Source organism: Scleropages formosus, chromosome 14, assembly GCF_900964775.1.
Source record: "Scleropages formosus chromosome 14, fSclFor1.1, whole genome shotgun sequence".
Taxonomy (NCBI): Eukaryota; Metazoa; Chordata; class Actinopteri; order Osteoglossiformes; family Osteoglossidae; genus Scleropages; species Scleropages formosus.
The window spans coordinates 12384014-12407205 of NC_041819.1; the positions used below are offsets into that span (position 1 = coordinate 12384014).

The following is a 23192-nucleotide window of genomic DNA, read 5'->3' on the forward strand; positions in this document are numbered from 1 at the left end:
CATACAAACCGGAACCCATTTCCTACTTATTAGTCCATTGCAATCATGTACAATACTAGTAATACAAGACAAACTGAAACATCTACAACTGGAAATCAAAATGATTATTTAAGGACCATTTAAAGGCCTGCAGCAGCTGTCCTTAATTGCACCTGGGACAATCCACTGTGAATGCAAGTTTGTACACACACACACACACACACACACACACACAGGCTGAAGCCACAAATTAAACTTAATTTGTTATTAAATCATTTTAGACAGATAGTGTTGAGGAATACATACTATAGTGACAATACAACGGTGCATAAAGTGGAAAGAAACAAACTAAGTTTACTTAAGAATCACACGTCTGCAACTATGTCTCTCTTTCTCCTAATGTAATGCACAAATTGTATTTTCTCTGAGATGTACGTCGCTTTGGAGAAAAGAGTCTGCTATATGAATAAATGTAAATGTCAGTGAAACTACGCAGATACACTTGTTTTAACCAAATGTTCCAATTGCTGGATCACTGAAAATTAAATCAGTGAACATGAAGCTACAAAATGCAGACAACTGATTCAACAAAATTTTAGAAACAAAAGAATTATGAGTACATACTCACTGAAATCAATATATTCATCCAGACTACTTTTGAGTGTTTTAAAAAAATGCAGTAGATAGCCAAGCACTGCTTGAGCAATGCAAAGTATGCCAAGGACTTAAGTGCTAATGTGTTCATTTAACGGTTTACACTCATTCCATTCAACATTAAAAGCTCAGCTAAGTCCAAGTCAATACATTCTAAACAAAAACATACACAGTGGGTTGTCAGGGTTGAGACTCGTTGACCTAAAGCATCATGGAAATCACGTGACAAACCAGAATTGCCCATAACTGATAGGAAAGCCTTATAAACATCCTGACTTCTTCACTGATCCCAATTACTTAGACACTGTGACATCAGTGTCAGCAGCAGTGCTCAAAGGGCGTGAGAGAGCTGGTGTCTTTGTGGTACTAGACCATGCTCTTTCACACGGGAAGCTGCTAGAGATCTTCGGTGCACTCCGACACGGAGCGCTCCCTCTTCTCCCGGGCTGTGACAAAGTTGAGGAGGTCAATGGCTGTCACAACTCCAAACACCATCTGCTTAAGGTTAGAGGAGCCATCTGCCATGTCTGTGCAACCCAAAAGAAAGGAAATGGGAGAAACCAAATGGGTTCTCTTGTTACTATAGCAGACCTGATGATACTTGGTATGAACCCTAACCTTTATTTAACATATGGAGTCAGAGACTTACACTGTATTTGCTCATGGATCACCAGGGCAAAGTGATCTGTTTCAAGAATACGGGACAATTTGCCCAGATTGTCAGTCAGATGAATCTGAGGAAGGCAAAAGGTCAGAAGATGAATATCTAACAGATCTTGGCCATATTCCTTACAACTGTTAGATCCTATCCTGCGGAAGAGAACGAGGTCCTGGCCAAGAGGAAATGCAAATAACTGATCTAAAACTAAGCTTGGAGGAGAACAAACTGAGCTAAATCTATTGTAAATGGGCTTGCCTGTTTGAACTGCTTGTAGAGGACCTTGCTGACCGGGTCAGAAGGTTTCACTTTTCCTGCCAGGACAGACGAGAGCATGTTCCCGAGTGTAACCATGCCCAAAATCAACCTGCAGGAGGGTATGCAGAAGGCAGGAATCAGGCAATGATGTCAAGCTGGTTTATTATACTATCTGTAAAGAGACCATGAGCTGGTATCAGCACAGCAGCTGATGACCAGATTTAAGAGTGGCTACCAAGGCAAGAGCCTGACCCGGATCTACCATGATCTGCCATGATCTGCCATACCCACCCAGACTCATCAACCACGGGAGCCTGGTCAAAGGCCTTCTCCTTTAGAATCCTGATGGTCTTCTGGCAGGTGACAGTGGGCAGGACAGTCAAAGGAGCAGACAGGTTCAAATTCTGGAGCTTCAGATTCCACCACCTAGAAAGCAGAACCAAAAGGTAACTTCAGCTCTAAGTTAAAGACAGTTTCGGTTTGATTACCACATGTTTGTCTGACAGACAGTTTTAGGGCATGGTGTTCAAGGGTAGGTCCTGCAAAGAAGGTCACTATGCTATTGCATTTTGCACTCAAATGCACCAGGACAATCACCAGAATGCAACAATTTTACTTGACAGACTTGTGTTGCCATGATATGGCTGCAAATTCCATCAAGTGAGAACCAAGACCTCAGCCATCTCTGGCCTTCTCAATTTTGTTTCTGATGAAGAGAAGCTCTCACCAGGGCTTCGAGACCATGATGTCCTCCTCCCTAAGGAATCCTTTGTCACACATCCATTTGTCACTCAGGAATTTGGACCTGAAACAAGTCAGAAACTATAAGAGCTCATAGAGCAAACCCATCAATACCCAATATCAACGTTCTCCACCATACAAGGACCCACTACCCATTCTCAGCTGTAGGACAGTTAATAATTCAGAATTAATGCATTTTGTTCTCAGATACTTTGACCTGTTGGCTAGTTAACACCCATCCCTGTCCTCCAGCATTCCTCAGCACACTCACATGTAGTTACGGGTGGAATCGGGCAGGATAACCACACAATGCTGTCCTTCCTTCAGCTCCCTGGCTGCCTTCACTGCAGCTGCCATGGCACTTCCTGAGCTGCCCCCTGTGATATTCCAGAGGCCACTTTATCAGACTGTCAACTCCAACCATGTCTCCTGCCCTCGTTCCTCCAACTGCCTACCAAAACATCCATTATCCTTGACACCAGCTACCTGAGTTCATTCCCACTGAACCTTAATACCCTGCAGCAGCTCTCAGACAATGCATGCTCCTCACCACTCTCTGCATTTTAAACAACCGGCTCTTTTAAATTGTATGTCACAGAACATACCGCACAAGAGACCCTCATCTCTGATGAGCATGCGAGACATGGCAAAAGACTCCTCATCGTTGCACTTATACCAGCGGTCCACCACCTGTCACAAAAAACAGTTGATTCTCCGAGATTATGGCTCATTATGGTCCAGTAACAGGATAGTTTTAGATGGAAAATATGCTCTAATTTCTAAGAACTACTGGTTTTATTTCATCTGGCATGGGTCATTTGTTGCCTAATAACTTTGAATTTATTCAAGTGTGTTAGCAGACTGGCTAAGAGGAATAGATTTTGAAGAGAGACTTACGGATCTGTCCAGCACAGTAGGAATGAAGTCGTACCCGATGCCCTCTACCTCATACTGGGTCTTATCTGTCTTGTTGAGCTCCTCTGGTTCTGCCAGAATTGAGCCCTCAGGGTCCACTCCAATTATCTGGAAAACAGATGGAACAGTGTGAGAATAACCCCCATAGGAAAACTTTAAACTGCATAACCACCCATAAGATACACATCACAATCAAGACTCAAATCAGCCCTTTCTAACCAGTCTTTTCTAATCATTTCCACTGGTACAGGGCTCATTTCCTGCCCTTTGACTAGTGATTAGTCTGATATGACAATAAAATTTAAAAAAAAAAAAAAAAAACATCACCATGCAATTGATTCCTGTGAAGGAGACAACCTAGACATTTCACAAAATGAGTAAATGGCCCAGATGAGTTTGTGGTACAACGGGAACTGACCTTGATGTTTGGACATTTCTCTTTGAGCTTTCGACCGATGCCCGTGATGGTGCCCCCTGTGCCCGCTCCAGCCACCAGCATGTCCACTTTACCTGCATGAAATTGCAAAGTTTGCATGTATAAGAACAGAGACATACTACAGCTCAATAATGTACACCAATGTACTAGATTTCTCCTAAAATTCCACCTGCATCTGGCCTCTCCGAATTCACCAAAAATCATTTTAAAAAAAGTAGAGAGCTAAACAAGGCTGAACTCACCATCGCATTGGTCCAGGATCTCCTCAGCTGTAGTGCTATAATGAGCCAGGGGGTTGCTGGGATTGCGATACTGGTCCAGGATGTGAGAGTTGGGGATTTCGTTCTTTAGCCTCCAGGCAACACCCACGTGGGACTCAGGGGAGTCAAAACGAGCACTAGTTGGCGTCCGGACAATCTCTGCACCCAAGGCTCTTAGCACGTCGACCTGAAATGGACCAGTTGGTCTTAATGTTTATCTCAGCCCAGGGGTTTGCAGCTTTCCTAGGCAGTGGATGAATTAGCACTATTCCATTCATTTATTTCTCACTTCAGTTCTCAGTGTAGTAACCAGTACCTTCTCCATGCTCATTTTCTCAGGCATGACAATAATGCAGCGGTAGCCCTTCACAGCAGCAGTCAGGGCCAGACCAATACCTGAGGGAGAGAGAAGCCCAGTAAAAGGGGGCAGCTGGTGGTGTAGTGGTTAGAGCATGGCAGGTTGCAGGTTCAAATCTCCCCTCCAGGTGTAGTATCCTTGAACAAGGTACTTACATTACATTGCTCCAGTAAAATTACACAGCTGTACAAATGAGTAATTGTAAGCTGCTTTGGAGAAAAGCATCAGCTGAATGAATAAACGTAAACGTTTTTAATGGGAGGGACACAAGGCACAGTGATTTAGCCTGAAAACTAGTTACAGAACTACTACAGACTACAAGGACCAACTATGTATCAGTACATCTACAGTCTTTGTCAGTCATGCAAAGTAATTGCTCTCTATTTGGTCATTCGGGTTTTAACTGTTTGATTCTGGCGGGAATAACCCATGTCCTGTACCAGTGTTGCCGGATGTGGGCTCGATGATGGTGTCCCCTGGTTTGAGGATCCCGTCCCTCTCAGCATCTTCCACCATGTGGAGGCTAATCCTGTCCTTCACACTGCCACCCGCATTGAAGAACTCGCACTTCGCCACTGCTCACGGCCACAGTGTTACAGATGAGCAAAGAAAATTGGGGGAAAAAAATGGAAGGATACCATCAAATTATCTTAGTGCTGGGTTCATGTTTAATTTGGGTGAAGGGCGCTATAAAACCAGCATGGTAAGCAGGGAAAGAAGTAACTACAAAGGAAACACATTCAAAAAAGAATAAAGGCAAATATGAGCTCAATACACTTATTAAAAGAGCGATTAAAAGTATTTTTTGGAAGGCGATTAAAGAAGCAAAGCTCTTTGGCACGGTAACATTTGGCATCTGTTCCACAACATTCACTTCCCACCGGCTCATGAGTTCAAAGACAATCCAGGTCACGAGGATGTCTAGGAATGGCGTGTGTCTGACAAATACAGTACAATGAACAAGGCCTCACTATAGAAATAATTACTTTTAAAAAATGCTCATTCACGGGTGAGCTGCTGGTGCTCTAGCCTTCATGACATCTTAACACCATTACCAAGAACGGCTGAGCAGTAGGGCTATGAGCAGAACTACAACAGCCAAGCTGTAATACATAACCCAAAGAGTTCTGTCCCGGACACTCACGCAGCTCGCACTTGAGCCCAAAAGTCTCGGAAATCTTGTTGATGCGGACCAGAGGAGTCTCCCCTATTTTCTTGAGGATGTTGGGCAGGATACTGGAGGCTTTCGTCCTGATGAGAAGGGATGTATGTAATGAGGGCAACCATAGTGAAAGAACATGTGGCTGCTTAGAATGGTTACGTGCCACTAAAGTTTAAATTACAAATTAAAAAGCGAAATCCTTGGTGATTAGACAACTGCACATTGAAGCAAAGTCTCCTGAAAATCTTACAGGCTTAATCCAGACTTAACTCTCTTTCAGGGATGTGTACAGGGAAAGAAGACAAGAGAGCAATGTGAGGAAAGGCAAAGAGGTGGAACAGGAAGACTGAGGCCAACCTTTCGGGAAAGAAGTGAGGCGACTCGGCAGCTGAGCTCCCTAGGCGCCAGGTACACTTGCTGGGCAGGTCGGGACTGATCCACTTCCTCTCCATAGAGCTGTCCTCCCCGCTCATGCGGACAGATGATGACCAGATGCTGGTCTCGTCTTCAGTTGACTGTTGACTTCCAGACGAAAACTTGGTACTCCCCTCCAGTTTCATCAGGCCCTGCTCAACACCGTTCTTGGGGGGGACTGAAGGCATGACTCACCTGCATGGGATGACAGGTAGAAGGCGAGTCATCAAAACTTGACATGAAATAAATTACTGAGGCTCATTTATTACATTTAAATTTATTCATTTAGCAGATTCAGCTTCTCTCCAGAGCGACGTGCTTCACAGAGAAAAATACGAGTGCATTACGTAATTAGGTACAAGATTAAGGAGAGCATTGTATACCGTTCCTATTACTTAGCTGAAGTATAATGATCAAGACGTGCAAATGAGCAAAACTAAACGTCACTTTGGATAACAGCTTGAACAAAATAACAGAAACAGACAAGGGTGGCACAGGACAACTTTTCCAGCAAAACATGGTCAATATGTATAAAATAAGACTGTATTTGCCCATCGACCTATTCTGCACCCTATGTGTGCTCCTCAAGGAACCCACAAGAAAGACAAACTGAAAGCAGGTACCTCTTACCTGGGAATTTCAGGTAAAAACCACCAAAAGACAGAAACAACCACTATGACCCTGAGTTAACCTGGGAAAGATTAATGTGCACAGTGGACTCTTGACCCATTTCATATCTCACTCACACACACTCACACACACACTGGCTGAAGCTGCTTGTCCCGAGCGGGGGGCTGGCGACCTGGAGCCTACCCCAGCAACACAGGGCGTAAGGCTAGGGGGGGATGGGACACTAGTCCATCACAAGGCAGCCCAAGGGGGACTCGAACCCCAGACCCACCAGAGAGCAGGACCTGACTAAACCCACTGCGCCACTGCACCACCCTGCCCCCCCCAATTCATATCACATTTACCCAAATTCACTTGCTTTTTTCGGTTGTCTGTGTGAACCAAAAAGATCATAATAACTGGATTAATGTAGTCCTGCCTGTAATACCTGTTGCTCAGAGTTAAACATTCACCAGTGATCTGAAGGAACAGCTTGGCACCCATCTACTCTCTCTCTCTCGCCCCCAAACACATACTAATAAACCTGGAAAACATGAAAATGTACAAGAAACAAAAAGTGATGTTTTTAAGAGGAGGGTATTTTCCATTGTGGGGACAATGGAACAGGCAGCTTCTGCGGCTTTGCTGTTCCTGTTCTTTTAAAAAAATGTCCCATCAAGGAATTGAGAGGCAAATGAACACACAACTAATGTCTCCAAAAAAAAAAAAAAAACATACCTTAACTACTCTTCCACAATTTTTACCATAAGCCCTATGAATACTCCTCATTATTTTAAATGGGGAAAAAAAAGGGAATTAAAACAAACAAAAGAGTTAGATCAGAGGGAAAGAGATTGGAATCGAGCAGGGAAAACCTGAAGAATACAAGAGCTGCTCCCAGGAGTATGAGGAGCCCCAGGCTGTGATGCTCATCACCGGACCACATCGCCAGTTACACGGTTTCTGACGCCCATCGGAACTGGAGCGGAGAGGGTCCCTTCGACTCCTCTCGTCCATCCAGCTGTTGGCTTTGCTCTACCCTGCACGCGGCCGCGGTGGGAGATGCCCCCCCATCTGAGGAAGGCGATCATCAGGTACCCTGATGAAGGAACTTACCCTGAATTGATCCAGCAAAAACACCCAGCAGTACAAATAGGGAAATCACAGCAGAGCTCACTATGTACTGGTGCAAGTGACGAAAGTGGACAAAAGTGGACAAAAGTGACAGCTAACGAAAGTGCTGCAGTCCCTTTTATAAGTGTCACGAGGTTAACTGTTAAGTTGAAAAGGCCATAATAATGTCACACGTTAGAAACACGCTGCTGCTGCTACTACTAGTGTTATTCCACAAACGTTACGCAAGAGGGACGAGAAGTGACCGCAGTAACTCGTCAACATCGTCCGCAAATACGCGCGCCAGGACCTTTAAGTTTCTGCCCCCAAAACGGTCCTGCCTCGTTTCGCTGTTCGCTCCATTTTTCTGTTCTTCCAGAACTCGCCAACAAGCACGTCTCACATGTGGGAAATGTATTTCAGCTCTCTTTTTTAAATCGCATGTTTTTAAAACCCTCTGCACATTTGAAGTGTTGTTCCACAGTTTGTTTTTTTTTTAACTCTTTCTGTTGGCACGTGGCGTGAAGGGATCCAAAGTCATAACAGCACAAGAGCCGTTTTACTCCCAGCTTCTCGCACATACAGGCGGTACTACACGCTGTATTTATGAACGCAGGAAAGTAACGTTCCGTTGTCGGTGCTCCGATTTTGCTGTGGTTTCTCTCTCTCACACACACACACACACACACACACACACACACACACACACACACACACACAGACACAGACAGACAGACAGACAGACAGACAGAGGTACGGACGGACTCATTTCTCTAAATGGGGCCGCATCTCGTAATTATGATATATATACAACCCGGAGACTATTAGGCTCACAGCGCTCGACGATGATGAGGATTTATTTCATTGAGGTAAATGATGTGTTTGTGTCCCTTACCTGTTCCGGGGAAGCGGGTCGACGACGGATCGCTGCGCTGTGTGTCGGCTACTGTAAGGCACACTGACTGAGCGGAGCCGCGGGGCGTAAGAGCACGCGGCCAATGGGCTCCGAGGGAGCCATGTTTGGAGCACGAGCCGGGGCCCCGCGGTGCGTTCGGGTTCGGGTTCGGGTTCGGGTTCGAGTAAGAGTGGAGCTCATGTCTTCGACTGCTACTCATCTCACTGACTGTGTGTGGATTAAAACAAAAGTCAAAGGGTTCAGTCAGTGTCAACTGGTCTAGAGATTTCAATGAATTCCAATTTAATTATTTTCAGCAAAATGCACTGTGGCACACACACATTTTCAGAACCGCTTGTCCCATAGGGGGTCACGGGGGACCGGAGCCTACCCGGCAACACAGGGCGTAAGGCCGGAGGGGGAGGGGACACACCCAGGACGGGACGCCAGTCCGCCGCAAGGCACCCCAAGCGGGACTCGAACCCCAGACCCACCGGACAGCAGGACTGTGGTCCAACCCACTGCGCCACTGCGCCCCCGCTCACTGTGGCACAAACAGTGTGAAAAGTGTCAGCCGACATTTAGTAACATTTTCCCGACACCGACATGATAAAGTCCACTTTGTGGGTCTCCCTCCCGTCATTCGGCTCATAAAAGCGGCACTGGAGGTTTAGGACACGCAGTCCACGGGTACGTGGGCTCATTCCACCAGCGGAACCGTTTCTTTATTCCATAGTTCTGGTAAAAGTTATGCCAGTCAGCGTGGGCTTTCGGAGACCCAAAACCTAAACAGCCGAAGCCTCAAAAAAAAACAAACTTTTACAGCAAAGACCTGTTGATTCATCATGTTTAAATTGTATTTTTCCATTTGGCACTTTCCATTTTCCACTTGGCATTTTCTATTAGGGACATCTGCTAGTTTAGCGGTTAAAGCTGCTGCCTTTTGGACCCGTAGGTTACAGGTTTGAGCCCCACCTCCAGCCATAGTACTTACCCTAAAATTACTCAGCTCTATAAATGGGTGAACAATTGTCAAGTACCTTAACATTGTAAGTTGCTTTGGAGAAAAGTGTCACATAATCCAAATGGTATCTTGAAAGTTCCATCCAAAAACAAGTTGTGTAAGCAGTTCACTGTGGAAAATGACCAGTGGAAAGTACTTGTAGCAATCCTGTTGATTTAAAGTCAAGAGTTTTACACTTTAATATTCTGGAGCGCTGCGTGTGACTTCTGACACACCTTTAGTCATTGCTGCGGACTGAAGGCCATCACATGCTGACAGCGCACAGTGAAGCCATCACCGTGCCTCTCTGTGCCTTAACCATAGGGACTCGTCGATTTCCCTGTCTCCCCGCTGTTGATGCACTGTAGAGCAGCAGGGCAGGGGTTCGAATGACCGCTCCAGAAACTACTCACAAAATAGCAACATTGTCCTTGGTTGTATTACCACATCCCAGACTGGGCAGCCATTTGGCCTCGGACCCTCAGCTCTCCTGTACCAGCCGTGCTGTTTTCTTTTCCTCTGTTGCCTTTTATCCCCAAAAGAATTTTTACAGTTCTGTATCATTATCGCTAATGTGGTTTGTTGCGTTTCATCCGACCTTGTCATACTGTATCATGTTAAGTACTCTGAAGCAACAAGCTGGGAAGGGACAATACACAGAAATGAACTGAATCGTGACATGAGTTTACCAGTACACCCCAGGGACATCTCCTCTTTGTCAGCAATTTTCTCTATAGAAAAAGGCAGAACATATGACAGATCTTCCCAGAAATGGAATATTAAAACCATGTTTTTACACTGACTGCTTAAAATTCACAGATGGAGAACTTTAATGAAAAGGCTTAATTTAATGGGCTTGCATGCACTGTTTGCACAAATACCACTCATACTACAAGTGTTGCAAGTTTAATGGAATACAGGCACTCAGTGGATGATTTCCTGAACTTGCAGCTTAAAACAAACAGAGCAACACCCATTTCAAAATGTAGACTTTGCACTGATAAACAACACTCCAAACCGACAGTTATTTCATTACCTCTAAAAGGTACATTTTACAAAAACACAAACTTTTTAATTTTTGGGATATGTTTCCCATCATAAGGCTAATTCAGCATACTCCTCTTTGAGTGAGACTACGGGAAACAGAACTAAGAACAAACCTGTTTATTTCATAAGACAAGTTCAATGGCATGATACATTTTGGAAAAAAAACAAATGTAGGCTGTAACGAGTTAAGAGTACTTGGAAGTTCCTTCTTTACATTTTTTTTCCCCTCAATCCTGAACCAAAAAAAAAGTCAGTGAAGTTTTTTTATGAGTCAAAGTGTCTTGTTTCTATATACTAAAAAAAAAAAAAGGCCAAAAGTATCCAACTGAAGAGTTCTGAGACTGTCACTGGAAGACGACAATTCTAAGCAGGTGGAGGCGAAGGACATGGGTTAGCTCAGAAGCGTCCAGATCGTTCTCGGTCCCTTGAACGTCTCCTTTCCCGGTCCCGGCCACCCCCTCTGCCCCTGTCCCGAGAGCGGGAATGGGGGTCACGAGAGCGGGAGCGAGAGCGATGCCTGCAGACAGGAGGGCAGGAGATGTTAGTTCCCATATGAAGGATGGGCAGATTGAAGCCAGAATTCTTGCTGCTCTCTCAAGGTAACCTCTATGGAACAAAGCAGCCAGTCTGCCTGCTATGCTTATGGCATATATGTACACGACCAGTACAACAAGAATAAGGAAATGAAATAAATCATTAAATTTCTACACAGATGTTGAATTCCTTAGAAATTACTTCACAGAAATAGTAATGATGAACTCTTTCAAAGGGCTTCCTTGATCACCAAGGTTGATAATAATGCATAAGTCGATCACTGTGTCATTTTCAAATCTAAATATCTATGCTCTCCATGGACAAAGAACAGGTCTACATTAAGTTGTATTTAATTTTGTACATAGTTTTAGAACCATTACACCAGGCAGGCTAATGCATGCACTTTACAAGATGATGTGATCTTCAGGAGGCAACTTCATGCTTCGCATCATGTTGAAGGCTGAACAGACTTATGTAGTTGCCCAATATACTAAGATACTAATTTTCTAAGCCAGATAGAAAGAAGGTCATTTCTTACTTTTTACGACGACGTCCATACAGTTCCCTACGGAGCTCTCGAGAGATGGGCTTCAAATGCATGAAGTTGCAGAAACCACCTCTTGTGCACTCACTGTGAGGGAGAGAGAAAGACTTCACTTATTACAGTCTCTGGTCTAATGCTTTGTCTTATATCAGCGCAACAGATCAGTGTTCATGGTTAGTACCAAGTTTTACATTAACCACTGCATTTCTAAAACCTGTAAACATATTATATCCCAGGTCTCAACCACATATTTGTAACTAACAGCAAAACTGGATTTTGAAATTGTGAAAATCCTTGATGGAAAAAGAAGCATGGGAGAAACATACTAGTACTTCCAGGTGGTCATGTAAACTCTGAATGGTACATGTATCCCAGTAGGGATTCACTTATATCATTTGTGTAGAAATTGGCCACTTCCTAATTAATGTCTTTATATCAATGTGGATCTAAAACTCAATGATCTCTATCGCAACTTTGATCAAGAAGAAAATTTCACATACGCAACATGAAATCAGAGGTGTGGCTGAGATGTTAACTGTTCAAATGTTCTCGTTATTCAATAGGGAAATGAATGGGTTTTCACATTTTTACAGTCAACAAATACCAAAAACGAAGTATAAATGAAACTGGAGAAGCAAAGGGATACCAACCCCATCTCATACTGGCGACAGCAGGCTTCCCTGAAGTCTGTGACTGGGGAAAGCTCAGCATGGATGGGCTGCCCATTGAACCAGCGGTTATTCAGGTCCATAACTGCTTTCTCTGCATCCTCTTCACGACGGAACTGTACATAAGGGGAGCACATGTTTAACAAACATGGTGATGCCCAACAGCATATCCCATCTATTTATTATGGGCCATATGACTACATAAATATTTACCTTCACATATACATTCCCAACCAAATGGTCCCCAAGGTTGTCACAAACATTCATCTCTTCCACTTCTCCATATTTCTCCTCCATCTCTGTGAACACTTCCTGAAGGCAAGGATAGATGATATTAATGCGCAGATCACCATACCACAGGTCCCAAAAGCAGCAGATGTTGCCCACACTCCACAATGAAGAAGCGTTGCCTGTGTGAAACCCATGTCAACTAGCAATCACCTCAAAGAATTCATCATAGTGCTCCTGCATCTCCACATCACTGATTGCACCTAAAAAGGGCCAGAAATAGATACCCGTTAGCTGACAGGTTATCAGATAAATATATTAAAAAAAATACAAAACTACTGAATCAGACACCTTCCAGCAGTATAAAATCAAGTCTGTATCAGTCTTATAAAAATTATCCTAATATTCTCATAACAGTTGCATAAATCAAACAAAGCTAAGTTAGTCTTACTGCCAGTATTATAAAAGTACTTTAAATAAATGTGTAAACAGAAGATGGACTGCTTCCTCTAAGAAACTACATTATACTTAGGATTAGACTGGAAAATGTCTGTGGGAAGACTATTAAAAACACATTCGAGATATTTAGCTTTTTAAATGTTTCAAAACAGGAAAAGCTGGAAGGTGTATAAAAATCAAACTGAAACTGTGACATTTTCCCCATGTTGTTGTCTCCATGTTTTATTTATCGCTCACAAAACCCAAATGAGTACGATGTGTAGTACACACAAGCAAAAATAATTTAAGTTGTAAGCTCATTGGGGTATGCTCATTCTGTTACTGCTAGGGATGGAATTAGCATTGAAATGAATCTTAACATTCATAATCCTCAGTCTAGTTTGCATGCAATCACAGTTGACATAGCACTATATAACACAAATCCGGTCTTACTCTCACCCATATCCCTACTCATTTCCATCTAAACTTAAAAAAAAAAAAAAAAAAGTTCTGCATATTTGAAAGAGTGGAATACGGTGGACTGTTGGCTGCAGTGTTGTCAGATTTAAATGTTTTGTTGAGGAATTACTGTGTGGGTTATTTGAAACTCTTAAATATTTAGTTAGTGAGACAAAGACTTTTTACTTTTTTCTAAAAATGTGACCCACCCCACCCGCACAAGTTCGGAATTGTTTATCTTGAAACTCCACTGCGAGCCCTTTCCTGCTGGTCCCACTGAAAAGCATGGACCACTAACAAAGGAATGGAATGCATGCATGTTTAACTTGAAATACAAGTGTATGCCCTCAGCCCTGGTTGTGGATGAAGCACTTCCACGTGATAAATTAATTAGCTTGCTGTATCCCACCTAAGGTCTATGGCTGCTTCAGGCACCATTACTACTTAAAAGAGCTGAACAATCATCTTAAATGTACCTCTTCATGACCAGAGCTGAACAAACCTTTTTAGTCACGTAAACACTGCACATACACACAACTTAAGTGGACAATTTCAGTATTCAGTAACCAGGAGAAAACTACAGAAAACATACATTGTGTACCTATGTATAACATGAGTGATAAGTCAATGCCGCAGGATCCTGTAAACGAGTGGAAACTTACAGCGCAAACCATCAGCGGACTGGGCAGTGTTTTGAGGGTTACGGTATATGTTCAAGAGGGCAATGGTCTGAAATACAAAATGTACATTTTTGGTGATGAAAGAAATTATGCAAACTGAAGAGGCAAGGTCACGTCACCAGTTTCTGCTCATGAGACCAGGTACGCAGACTCTGCTGAAAGAAAGGGGTTAAGAAAATTCCATGGATCTCATCTGAAAAGCCAGTTACCATGAGGAACGCAGATGTACTCATTTTGCATCAGTCCAGTCCACAGTGGGACAAGGTTTAAAAAAAAACACTAGTTAGTGCTACCTCATCCAACCAAGAATTTCAGAACCCTAGTTGACACAAACTCACACTTGACTAGCCCTTCTTAAATAACCTTGTGCAGATTTTAGTTACCCAAATTATCATTTATTCTGAGCTCCTTATATGAGAAAGACATTTCATACAGGTTAAGGAAGACTTCTTAAACAGCCACTCTCCTGCAAAAGAATTGAAACCTTTGCTCACAGGATTCACAGTAACACTTACCTGTGCGGTAGCAAGTGGCAATGCGTCAGCTCTGCTAGTCGGGTCTCAACAGTCAGGTGCCACCCATGCAACCCGAATGGCAGAAAATGCTACATGGGTTTGGATGTATTGCACCCACAACAAGGCAACTGTGTGGTACAGCATTCAAGTGCGCCAAATTTTTTTTTTTTTTTTTTTTTTTTTTTTTTTAAAAAAGGCACCTAATGGTTGGCCACTAATACTGAAATTAACACTAGCTTAGAACAATGTACACAGCTCAACTTTGGTCCCTCTATACAAATTTGCTATTTTTTTTGTTTTAATTTGAATCAATGAGACGGACAAAAAAAAAAAAAAAAACGATGTGAGCCCGCAATAAATTCTGGGGACAGTCAAAAAAACTGAAGAGCTTATTTCTGTGCTTTTTGAATGCACACCATCAAAACAAAAAAATGAATGACCAAATAAGCCACAGGTTGTAAATCTTATGCAGGTTTTAAAATGCACAGCTGACGAGTAGTAACATAAAAAAAAGTAGAGAACGGATTTTAGTACTAAAGTGGCACTTTCAAGGTGTACACCAAAGACGATTCTGAGTGATTCTGGGACGGCTGATGCTATTGTGAGTTGCCATCTTCTACTGTTGTGCTATTGAGGGCCTGCACATGTGACGTGCTGAGAATTCAGAATCCCCGTGCTAACAGTGCTGAGGCAATCCCTCATAGCTCCACCGACACCAGGTCTTACGCAACCTAGATTCTGGGGAGGAAAAAGGGGTTTCTGTACACCTACATCTAAGAGATTTTTGAATTACGGGACTTACAGTGAGAGCCGTCGGCCGTCTGTGCACTGTTTTGGGGATTACGGTAGATGTTTTGAATCAAGATGGTCTGCAGAGGGAAAAAATAAAAATCAAATGAAATCCCATTGAAAAGGCTACTGAGTTTTTGCTGCTCAGTTGTTTGGGTTCATGGCCAAGATAAAGCTCTTTTGGGGGGGATTTAAAAAATAAAAAAATAAATAAAAAAAAAACTCAGAATAACCTCTAATTCTGAGTTTAATAATAAGTAATATATCCTCTTAAAATGTGGGATACTTTAGATTATCAATTTTGTGTATTCCCGAACTTTTCAAGCCTCAAACGCTTCTGAAAAATCATAACAGGAAAATAGGCAGAACTCTTCTGTACCACAAACAAAAAACAGGGCAAACTGAGACAAAATAGTACTGCATTGCTTGCAACCCTGCAATGACTAAGCTTTTGACATCCATTTGCACTGAATGCTTAAGAGAAACTGTCCCATCAGTACACTTGGCATTTAAGAGCAATGACTCCACAACAAGAGGTTCACTGGCAAAGTGGCTGTTTTCAGAAATGCCTGTGTCAATCTGCAGACCAAAAATTTTGCCTGAAAACATCCAGACTACACAAACTGTATTAACTCACAGCAAATTAGGCAAAAAATTATCACAATTAAACAAACTGAATATTTTCTTTGTTAAATGGACTTCAGAACAAGTTTCTATGTAGCTATAATTTAGTTAAAAGATCCTACGCAGTAGCAGGAAAGATGAAGCCATCACAGCTAACAGATGACAAGCTGCAGAAAGGATCAGTTTTCAGAAATGAAGTTCTTCTATACATGCTTTTTTTTTTTTTTTTTTACTAATTGAACATACAACTGCTGCAGAATCTAAAGGCAAAAAAAAATACACATGAAAAATTTTGTCCCAGGCTAATTACATGTACAGTGAAATGACAAGAACTGCATGTCCACTTATATACATTGTGCTTTCATCCACATTTCATGTTGACAAACTTTCCTATTATATCTATCAAGCTTTGGGACACTAATACTTCAATATTGAGAGGTTCATTCTGGTTCATGGTAATTCTACAGGAATACCTAAATTAATTCAATAATTAATTACAACTAAAATACAAAGATCTAAATGCAAAGAAACAATAACACAGTTCTAAAGTGGTAAAATCCAGTAAAAAAAAGACTGGAACTCAGCAATCCCTCAGAACTAGGTGTTCTACCCCCACTGCGGACAAAAACAATAACAGCACGAATGCAACAATATATCAGTTCTCAGAAATATTTATAAGAAAGGTTTTATGTTGGAGGCTCTGAAATACCCAGTATATTTTTGGAAACACCTGCACAAAATGGTAAGGCTTTAGAACAGACACATCAGTAACTTTCCTTGCACCCTGTAAATGGGATCTACATTATTATAATAAAAAAAGACACTCTCCATTTAATGAAAGCAAAGTTGCCACTGAAATGAACTACAGTAAAAATACAAAAAACAAAAAAAAAATTAAAAACTTCAAGGTTTAAAAATTGAATTCTAGCCAGTACAAAATGATGATTTCTGCACACACTGTCTCCCAATTAAATATGACCTGAATCATATAGATACTAGAGTTGCTGTTGCGGTACTAAGGCCGCCGGATTACAGAGAGCAGAGGAAAGGGAAAATAATCTTTCCTTTTGGAGTGGTATTCTGCAGAAAACTGTACACTTAAAACCGTCTATTCTGAGTTTGATGCACCTCCTTGTGCGATGAACATCGGTGCATAAAGTGGAAAGAAACTTAAGTTTACTTAAGAATTACACGTCTGCAACTATGTCTCTCTTTCTCCTAATGTAATGCACAAACTGTATTTTCACTGAGATGGATGTCGCTTTGGAAAAAAGCATCTGCTAAATTAATAAATGTAAAATGCAGAACTATCAACTCACATTTTGGACACAGATGAACCAGAAGAAAAGAATGTGTGCTGTTAACTGGAACCACTGTGACGTAATGACTATCCATGAGCCACCTTAATAACAATCTATTGGCACATCATTTTTGTCACATCATCACAGCATATACTGTGTGCTTAACAATTCTTCACTCAAACTCTGCAAGAACAAATAAATCCATTAGTAACAAAGACATACAGAGCACTAACTGAACAGTATCCATCTTAACTCTTCATTTTAAAATAAAGTTAATTTAACTGCCAGGTGTAGACTTACTGCCATGATGAGCTATGGCTAAAGCTCATAGTTCTTATTAACACTCTGCAAACAGCTATTTTCAAAGCAGTAAAATAAAGTTGCAAGAGAATAAGTTACTTACCTGGCTGAACGTCGGCTTATTATGTAACCTGGAACAGCGGTCTCCATGGCGACAAGCTCCAATTTTAAAGTAGAAAGAACAGTTGACTCTGTTCCAAAACAAAATAAATTGTGGATAATAAACTTGCTTTAAGTATAAAAATGCATGACTTCATGGTGAAGACTACTAACAGCAGTTTTTTAAAACAGGTACCAAAATGGGGAAACTGGTTTTCCGACAACAGGACTGCTCACACTGCAACAACGTTTTTTTTTTTTTTTTTTTAAAAAAAAGAGGTATTGCAAGCTTTAACACCATGTAGAGATAAAAAAAAAAAAAAAAGTGCCTTGCTATGTAAATAACTCATTAAAGAAGTACAACTCAGTCTCACTATTTTTCACTTCTACATTTATTTAACTTATAAATTTGTCAGTAGTGACTTACAAAATAAGGTATCTTATACTTTGCTAGTTGCAATTATTTTCATAGTTACACATCTAAATTTACATTTATTCATTTAGCTAATTAATGCTTTTCTCCAAAGCAACTTACAGTGTTAAGCTACCTACAGTTATTTACCCATTTATACAACTGGGCAATTTATTGGAGCATTTCAGGGTAAGTACCTTGCTAATCGGTACTACAGTTGGAGGTGGGATTCAAACTAGTGACCTATGGAATTTACACTATATCAATTCAGCGTAAGAACACGGCAGTAAAGCTGTAAAAGGGATCCAAACATGTAGCTCAATTAAAAGCCAACAGCTCTAACCACTGCCTCCTTCTGCTATTAAGTTCACTTAGCCCTCCTATAATGGACTCCTAAGCAACAAAAAACACTGCAACGGCTTAGGAAAATAGACCGTTTTTCATGCATTGTGTTTATTATTCAGTGGTATTTTTGCTCACTACACAATCTTTTTTCCCCCCCCTCTTTTAATATAGGTACTGAATGGAGACAAATTCTCCTATTTATTGTCACACTTCTTCCAAAATAAACAGTCTACATACAGGTCTCCCATTTCTCACATGGCATTGTTTATGCTAGCATAAGTTATTTACAATATAAAAGCCATGAAGAACATATTGGTAAAGAATGTCTAGTTTATTTCTGAAAGTTAATATTAAGGGGCAGCAGACAGCATGGTGGTTAAAACTGCACTGAACGGACACCGGTCTGAATCCTGTCGTCACCTGTACCACTGAACAAGACATCATCTTGAATTGATACAGTACACATCTACCTATATCACAGTACTCACACACACACACACACACATTTTCTGAACCGCTTGTCCCATACGGGGTCGTGGGGAACCGGAGCCTAACCCGACAACACAGGACATAAGGCTGGAAGGGACACACCCAGGACGGGGCACCAGTCCGTCACAAAGCACCCCAAGCGGGACTCAAACCCAGACCCACCGGAGAGCAGGACCCGGTCCAACCCACTGCGCCACCGCACCCCCCCCCCGTAACAGTATTGCAGGTTGGGATTCTATATAATTCCTTGCAAATATTAACCTGAGCCAACAGGTAATGTAATAGTTGAGCACAGGGGCATATGCTAAAGGCAAGGATGCTGGTTTAAGGCCCATACTCTGCTAGCAGTGTAGTAACATTGATCAAGGTACTCATCTAATACAGTAGGAATATCCAGCCATGGGGGATGGAAAAGCCGCCACGACTCTGTCCAGTCTCAGCAGGAGAGTGTGGATGAATGGCATGCTCTCCAAGCGTACTAAGATCAAAGTCTACTGTGTTTGCGTTCTTGGAGTTCTGCTCTATGGAAGCGAAACGTGGACTTTGTATGCCCACCAGGAGAAAAGACTGAATGCATTCCACCTGCGTTGCCTCAGACGCATCCTCCAGATCTCGTGGAAGGACAAAATTACTAACAGTGACGTCCTTAATCAGGCTGGATTGCCAAGCATGCAGACCATCCTCAGGCAACGCAGGCTACGGTGGCTAGGGCACGTCCGTCGGATGGATGATGGAAGGATCCCGAAAGACATCCTGTATGGGGAACTGGCCTCTGGTGTACGACCAACCGGACGGCCTGATTTGCGTTTCAAGGATGTGTGCAAAAAGGATTTGAGAGAGCTTGACATTAATGTGAACGGCTGGGAGGAGCTGGCAACTGATCGTTGCAGTTGGAGGCAGGAACTTCATCAAGGTCTGGGACGTGGCGAACAAAAGCTGCGACTACAGGCTGAGGAGAGGCGAAGACGCAGGAAGGTCAGGCTTCAAGTGGAACATACGTACGGCACCCAGCACATCTGTTGCAACTGCGGCAAGGACTGTCACTCTCGATTGGGCCTTCACGGTCACGGCCGGCGATGCAAACCACCGTGAAGCGGACAAAACCAAGGTGCAATTCCATGGTCTTTCTAGCCTGATGGATGCCAATGATGCCAATGATCCACCCATGGAAACATTAATGGGGGTGGCTGGTGGTGTTGTGGTTAGAGCTGCTGCCTCTGGATCCTAAGATTGCAGGTTTGAGTCTCACCTCCAGCTGTAGTAACTAACCCTAACCCTTGAGAAAGGCACTTACCCTAAATTCCTCCAATAAAATTACCCAACTGTATAAATGGGTAAATAACTGTAAGTAGTTTAATACTGTAAGTCGCTTTGGAAAGCATCAGCTGTGAATATGAATATTCAATATGAATACTAAAAATGAATAAAGTAAGAATGAATAAGTTATTGTGCGTGGCTTCGGATAATAATAGTATTAGCAAAGCAACAATATTTAACAGCAATATTGACACATGAAAGGCAGAAACTTAAGTAATTTCCCAAATAAAACTGATTGATTCCTAAATAATGAAGGAAGGACAGACCAGATTGAAAACTGCTGCAACAGAGAGAGACACACACCCCGGCAGTGACTGTAGGTGAGTGGGCCATGGGGTACTGCTTTACCAACACCAGTCGCTCATCACAGTGTATCCCTACTGAGGAGGTTCTCGTCACACCATGGCTTGGACTGGAGTTCCTTCATAAATCATGGTAAGAAACAAAGAACCGATAGAGACACCAGGCCCCCCGGCTGTGTTGGAGGGAGGGTCTTGCGGCCTATGAGCGGTACCCGAGCTGACCCCTTTTTTCAGCACTTACTACTAGGCTGTTTGCATGATTAGTTAGCTTTTAATGGTCGTATGTATGAGACCTCAGGCTCAGTCAGGACAAGACATGGTTCAAATCTGTTTTGCTGGAGACAGACATTTGAAATTCTCCTCGTAAAGCGAGGCGATCTGTGCGCTCGCGACACTCCACTCGTCCCTCAATTCACTCACGTCACTCTCACTCACTCACTGTCCCCGAACCGTTAGCCTGTGTGTTAGCTAAACAGTCTGACTCAGAGCTCGGGCAAAACTGAAACCATTTCCAGCCCGGCGCAGTGCGGCTAAAAGCAGACTGCTGCTGCTGCTCCCGTCGCACCTCATTTACAGGGAAAGCAAAGGGAATTTTACGTACTTATCTTTCTCTGTGCCGAAAATGGAGGCCAAGTACTCCGCCATCTTGCAGTCCTCGCGCTACGTCACAGAGCGGGTTTCCCGCCGCGGGGTTTCCATGGCGACAGCTTCGCTATTGCGTACGGCAGCGCGTGGCTTTCGTTGTTTGTTCGTACTCTGGAGCCAGGGGTTTTGTCGCATTATAAATTAATCAGTGAAATATTGTACACGTTCAGATAAATGTGATTTCCCTACGGAGTGCTGCGCACTGACGTTGTAATTATTGTGTCCGTGGTACCCATAAGTCCTACCCAAAGCGAATTAACAAGTTCTGAGATCATAAGGCATTACAGATATGTTAATTTTGCTAAAGACAGTTTGACGCTAAATGGCCTGTCAGTAGATAGTCTGACTCAAGGATATGCTAGAAAAGAGTCTTCGGCCTGTTCATAGTCCGGTGTGTGGCTCTGCTACTGTAGGCCTGACCACCGACAGCTGATTAATTTATTCTAGTAATTGCAATAAAGGCTGTAACCTGCAATGCAAGAGTGCATACTGATTAGTACAGGTAGTATATATTTCTTTAGTATAGATTCTGGTAAAACTGATTCCTAAATTATGCCCAAGATAAAAAGGTAATCCATTAATTGTTGATAAACCAATAGCTGCTTTATTAACATATTAACATGTAGTAGGACTTGTAAGTCTCCTGCTTTTACAAACAGCTTTCTTTTTTGGTTTCCTAGAAATTGTGGTCATGCAGCAGCCAAAGTATCAAAAATCCATTGCTCCTATTCACTGGTTTTTTTAACTAACCTTTTTCCTGGCTTGTTATCCCGAAATATTTGGTCATAAGAACTGAAACCTTTCAAACCACACACACACACACACACACACACACATTTTCAGAACCGCTTGTCCCATACGGGGTCACGGGGAACCGGAGCCTACCCGACAACACAGGGCGTAAGGCCGGAGGGGGAGGGGACACACCCAGGACGGGACGCCAGTCCGTCACAAGGCACCCCAAGCGGGACTTGAACCCCAGACCCACCGGAAAGCAGGACCGTGGTCCAACCCACTGCACCACCGCACCACCGCACCCCCTCCTTTCAAACCAATAAAAACATAATTTTGTGGATGGTAAATGATACACAATATGCATTATGTCTATTGTTTAATCAGTTGATACTGTCAATAAAATGTACCATATAACATATATCTGATAGTTTTCCCCCAGACAACTTACAATGCTAATATACTTACAATTACTTATCCTTTTATACAGCTAGATAATTTTAGCAGCACAATTTAGGGTGGGATTCAAACCTGCAACTTTTGGGTCCAAAGGTAGCAGCACTATCCACTACACTACCAGCTGCCTCTGTATGTTACTATATTATTGTAATATATTAATGCACTGAATGGGAATCCATAGATGTGTTCAAATCCATTGACCTTCTACAGGAATTCAAAAGAAAACTGCAGCTTGTGTGTGTGAGAGATTCATTGTAGCTTATTGACCATTATTGATCTGCTATATATAACTCTGTAACATTTTATCATATTTAGCAACAAAAAGACTTCAAAAAGCTCCATTCCACATATTTTAATATTCCCAGTGAATTTTAGCAGTATTGGGTGAATATAGCTAAATTAACATGGTGATAGGATGGGTGTAAATGGCTGCAGTAAAACCTAAAGCTATATATTTGTTCAATTGTTGATTTATTGTCAATAACAACTTGTCTGATACAGGGTTGTGGAGGTCCAGAACCTGACCCAGGAGAACAGGGCTGAAGGCTGCGTCCACCCTGGATAGATGCCAGTTTATCACATGGCAGTCATCATCACATGGCAACCTAACACTTTTAGGTTGACCAATTCACCTGAAACACAAATTTAGTATACAAGATGATACCAGTGCACCCAAAGGAAACCCAGAACCGAATGCACAGCCCAGGAGTAGTAGTAGCAATAATAATAATAATAACAATAATGTCATACATTTCACCTGCACAGTTATACAGAGGAAAACAGACCCTTTTAAAATTCTACACAAGGGGG

The 23192-nt window shown here is 42.4% G+C and overlaps 2 protein-coding genes across 8 annotated transcripts; both read right to left on the minus strand.

Annotated features, from left to right (window-relative positions):
- Nucleotides 1-467: 467 nt before the first annotated feature.
- Nucleotides 468-8609, minus strand: LOC108920076 (cystathionine beta-synthase-like). Of its 3 annotated transcripts, none has more exons than XM_018728567.2 (15): nucleotides 8453-8609; nucleotides 5779-6030; nucleotides 5404-5510; nucleotides 4700-4834; nucleotides 4218-4297; nucleotides 3884-4088; nucleotides 3624-3715; nucleotides 3188-3313; nucleotides 2896-2980; nucleotides 2562-2667; nucleotides 2277-2354; nucleotides 1841-1975; nucleotides 1550-1658; nucleotides 1283-1367; nucleotides 468-1160 (listed from the first exon to the last, which is right to left on the minus strand). In XM_018728567.2, exons 2-15 carry the CDS (start codon nucleotides 6021-6023, stop codon nucleotides 1030-1032), a joined length of 1719 nt encoding a protein of 572 aa, XP_018584083.1. In that variant the 5' UTR covers nucleotides 6024-6030; nucleotides 8453-8609; the 3' UTR covers nucleotides 468-1029. The 3 variants fall into 3 exon arrangements, with proteins under 3 accessions (XP_018584083.1, XP_018584082.1, XP_018584084.1); XM_018728566.2 differs by lacking the exon at nucleotides 8453-8609 and adding an exon at nucleotides 7561-7780; XM_018728568.2 differs by lacking the exon at nucleotides 8453-8609 and adding an exon at nucleotides 6893-7138.
- A 2006-nt stretch (nucleotides 8610-10615) lies between these two features.
- LOC108920077 (splicing factor U2AF 35 kDa subunit-like) lies at nucleotides 10616-21236 on the minus strand. 5 transcript variants are annotated; one of them, XM_018728570.2, is made up of 8 exons: nucleotides 21148-21236; nucleotides 17686-17773; nucleotides 14036-14102; nucleotides 12690-12739; nucleotides 12462-12560; nucleotides 12231-12364; nucleotides 11575-11667; nucleotides 10616-11019 (listed from the first exon to the last, which is right to left on the minus strand). In XM_018728570.2, the coding sequence occupies exons 1-8, from the start codon at nucleotides 21189-21191 to the stop codon at nucleotides 10899-10901; spliced, it is 696 nt and encodes a 231-aa protein (XP_018584086.1). In that variant the 5' UTR covers nucleotides 21192-21236; the 3' UTR covers nucleotides 10616-10898. The 5 variants fall into 5 exon arrangements, with proteins under 5 accessions (XP_018584086.1, XP_018584088.1, XP_018584087.1 ...); XM_018728569.1 differs by lacking the exon at nucleotides 14036-14102 and adding an exon at nucleotides 15371-15437 and having other exon boundaries at nucleotides 10624-11019; XM_018728572.2 differs by lacking the exons at nucleotides 14036-14102; nucleotides 17686-17773; nucleotides 21148-21236 and adding exons at nucleotides 15371-15437; nucleotides 17301-17373 and having other exon boundaries at nucleotides 10620-11019.
- Nucleotides 21237-23192: the final 1956 nt, after the last annotated feature.

What these genes read in the sequence shown, in the direction of transcription:
- LOC108920076 (XM_018728567.2), bottom strand. Translation starts at nt 6,023, where the DNA reads ATGCCTTCAGTCCCCCCCAAGAACGGTGTTGAGCAGGGCCTGATGAAA. An exon ending in GCCCACATCCGGCAACACTG is followed by an intron (nt 4,298 to 4,699) that starts GTACAGGACATG and finishes TCTCTCCCTCAG; the next exon opens with GTATTGGTCTGGCCCTGACT. An exon ending in AGAAATGTCCAAACATCAAG is followed by an intron (nt 3,314 to 3,623) that starts GTCAGTTCCCGT and finishes TCTGTTTTCCAG; the next exon opens with ATAATTGGAGTGGACCCTGA.
- LOC108920077 (XM_018728570.2), bottom strand. Translation starts at nt 21,191, where the DNA reads ATGGCGGAGTACTTGGCCTCCATTTTCGGCACAGAGAAAGATAA. An exon ending in GTCCGCTGATGGTTTGCGCT is followed by an intron (nt 12,740 to 14,035) that starts GTAAGTTTCCAC and finishes GGCCCTTTTTAG; the next exon opens with GTGCAATCAGTGATGTGGAG. An exon ending in ACTATGATGAATTCTTTGAG is followed by an intron (nt 12,561 to 12,689) that starts GTGATTGCTAGT and finishes CCTTGCCTTCAG; the next exon opens with GAAGTGTTCACAGAGATGGA.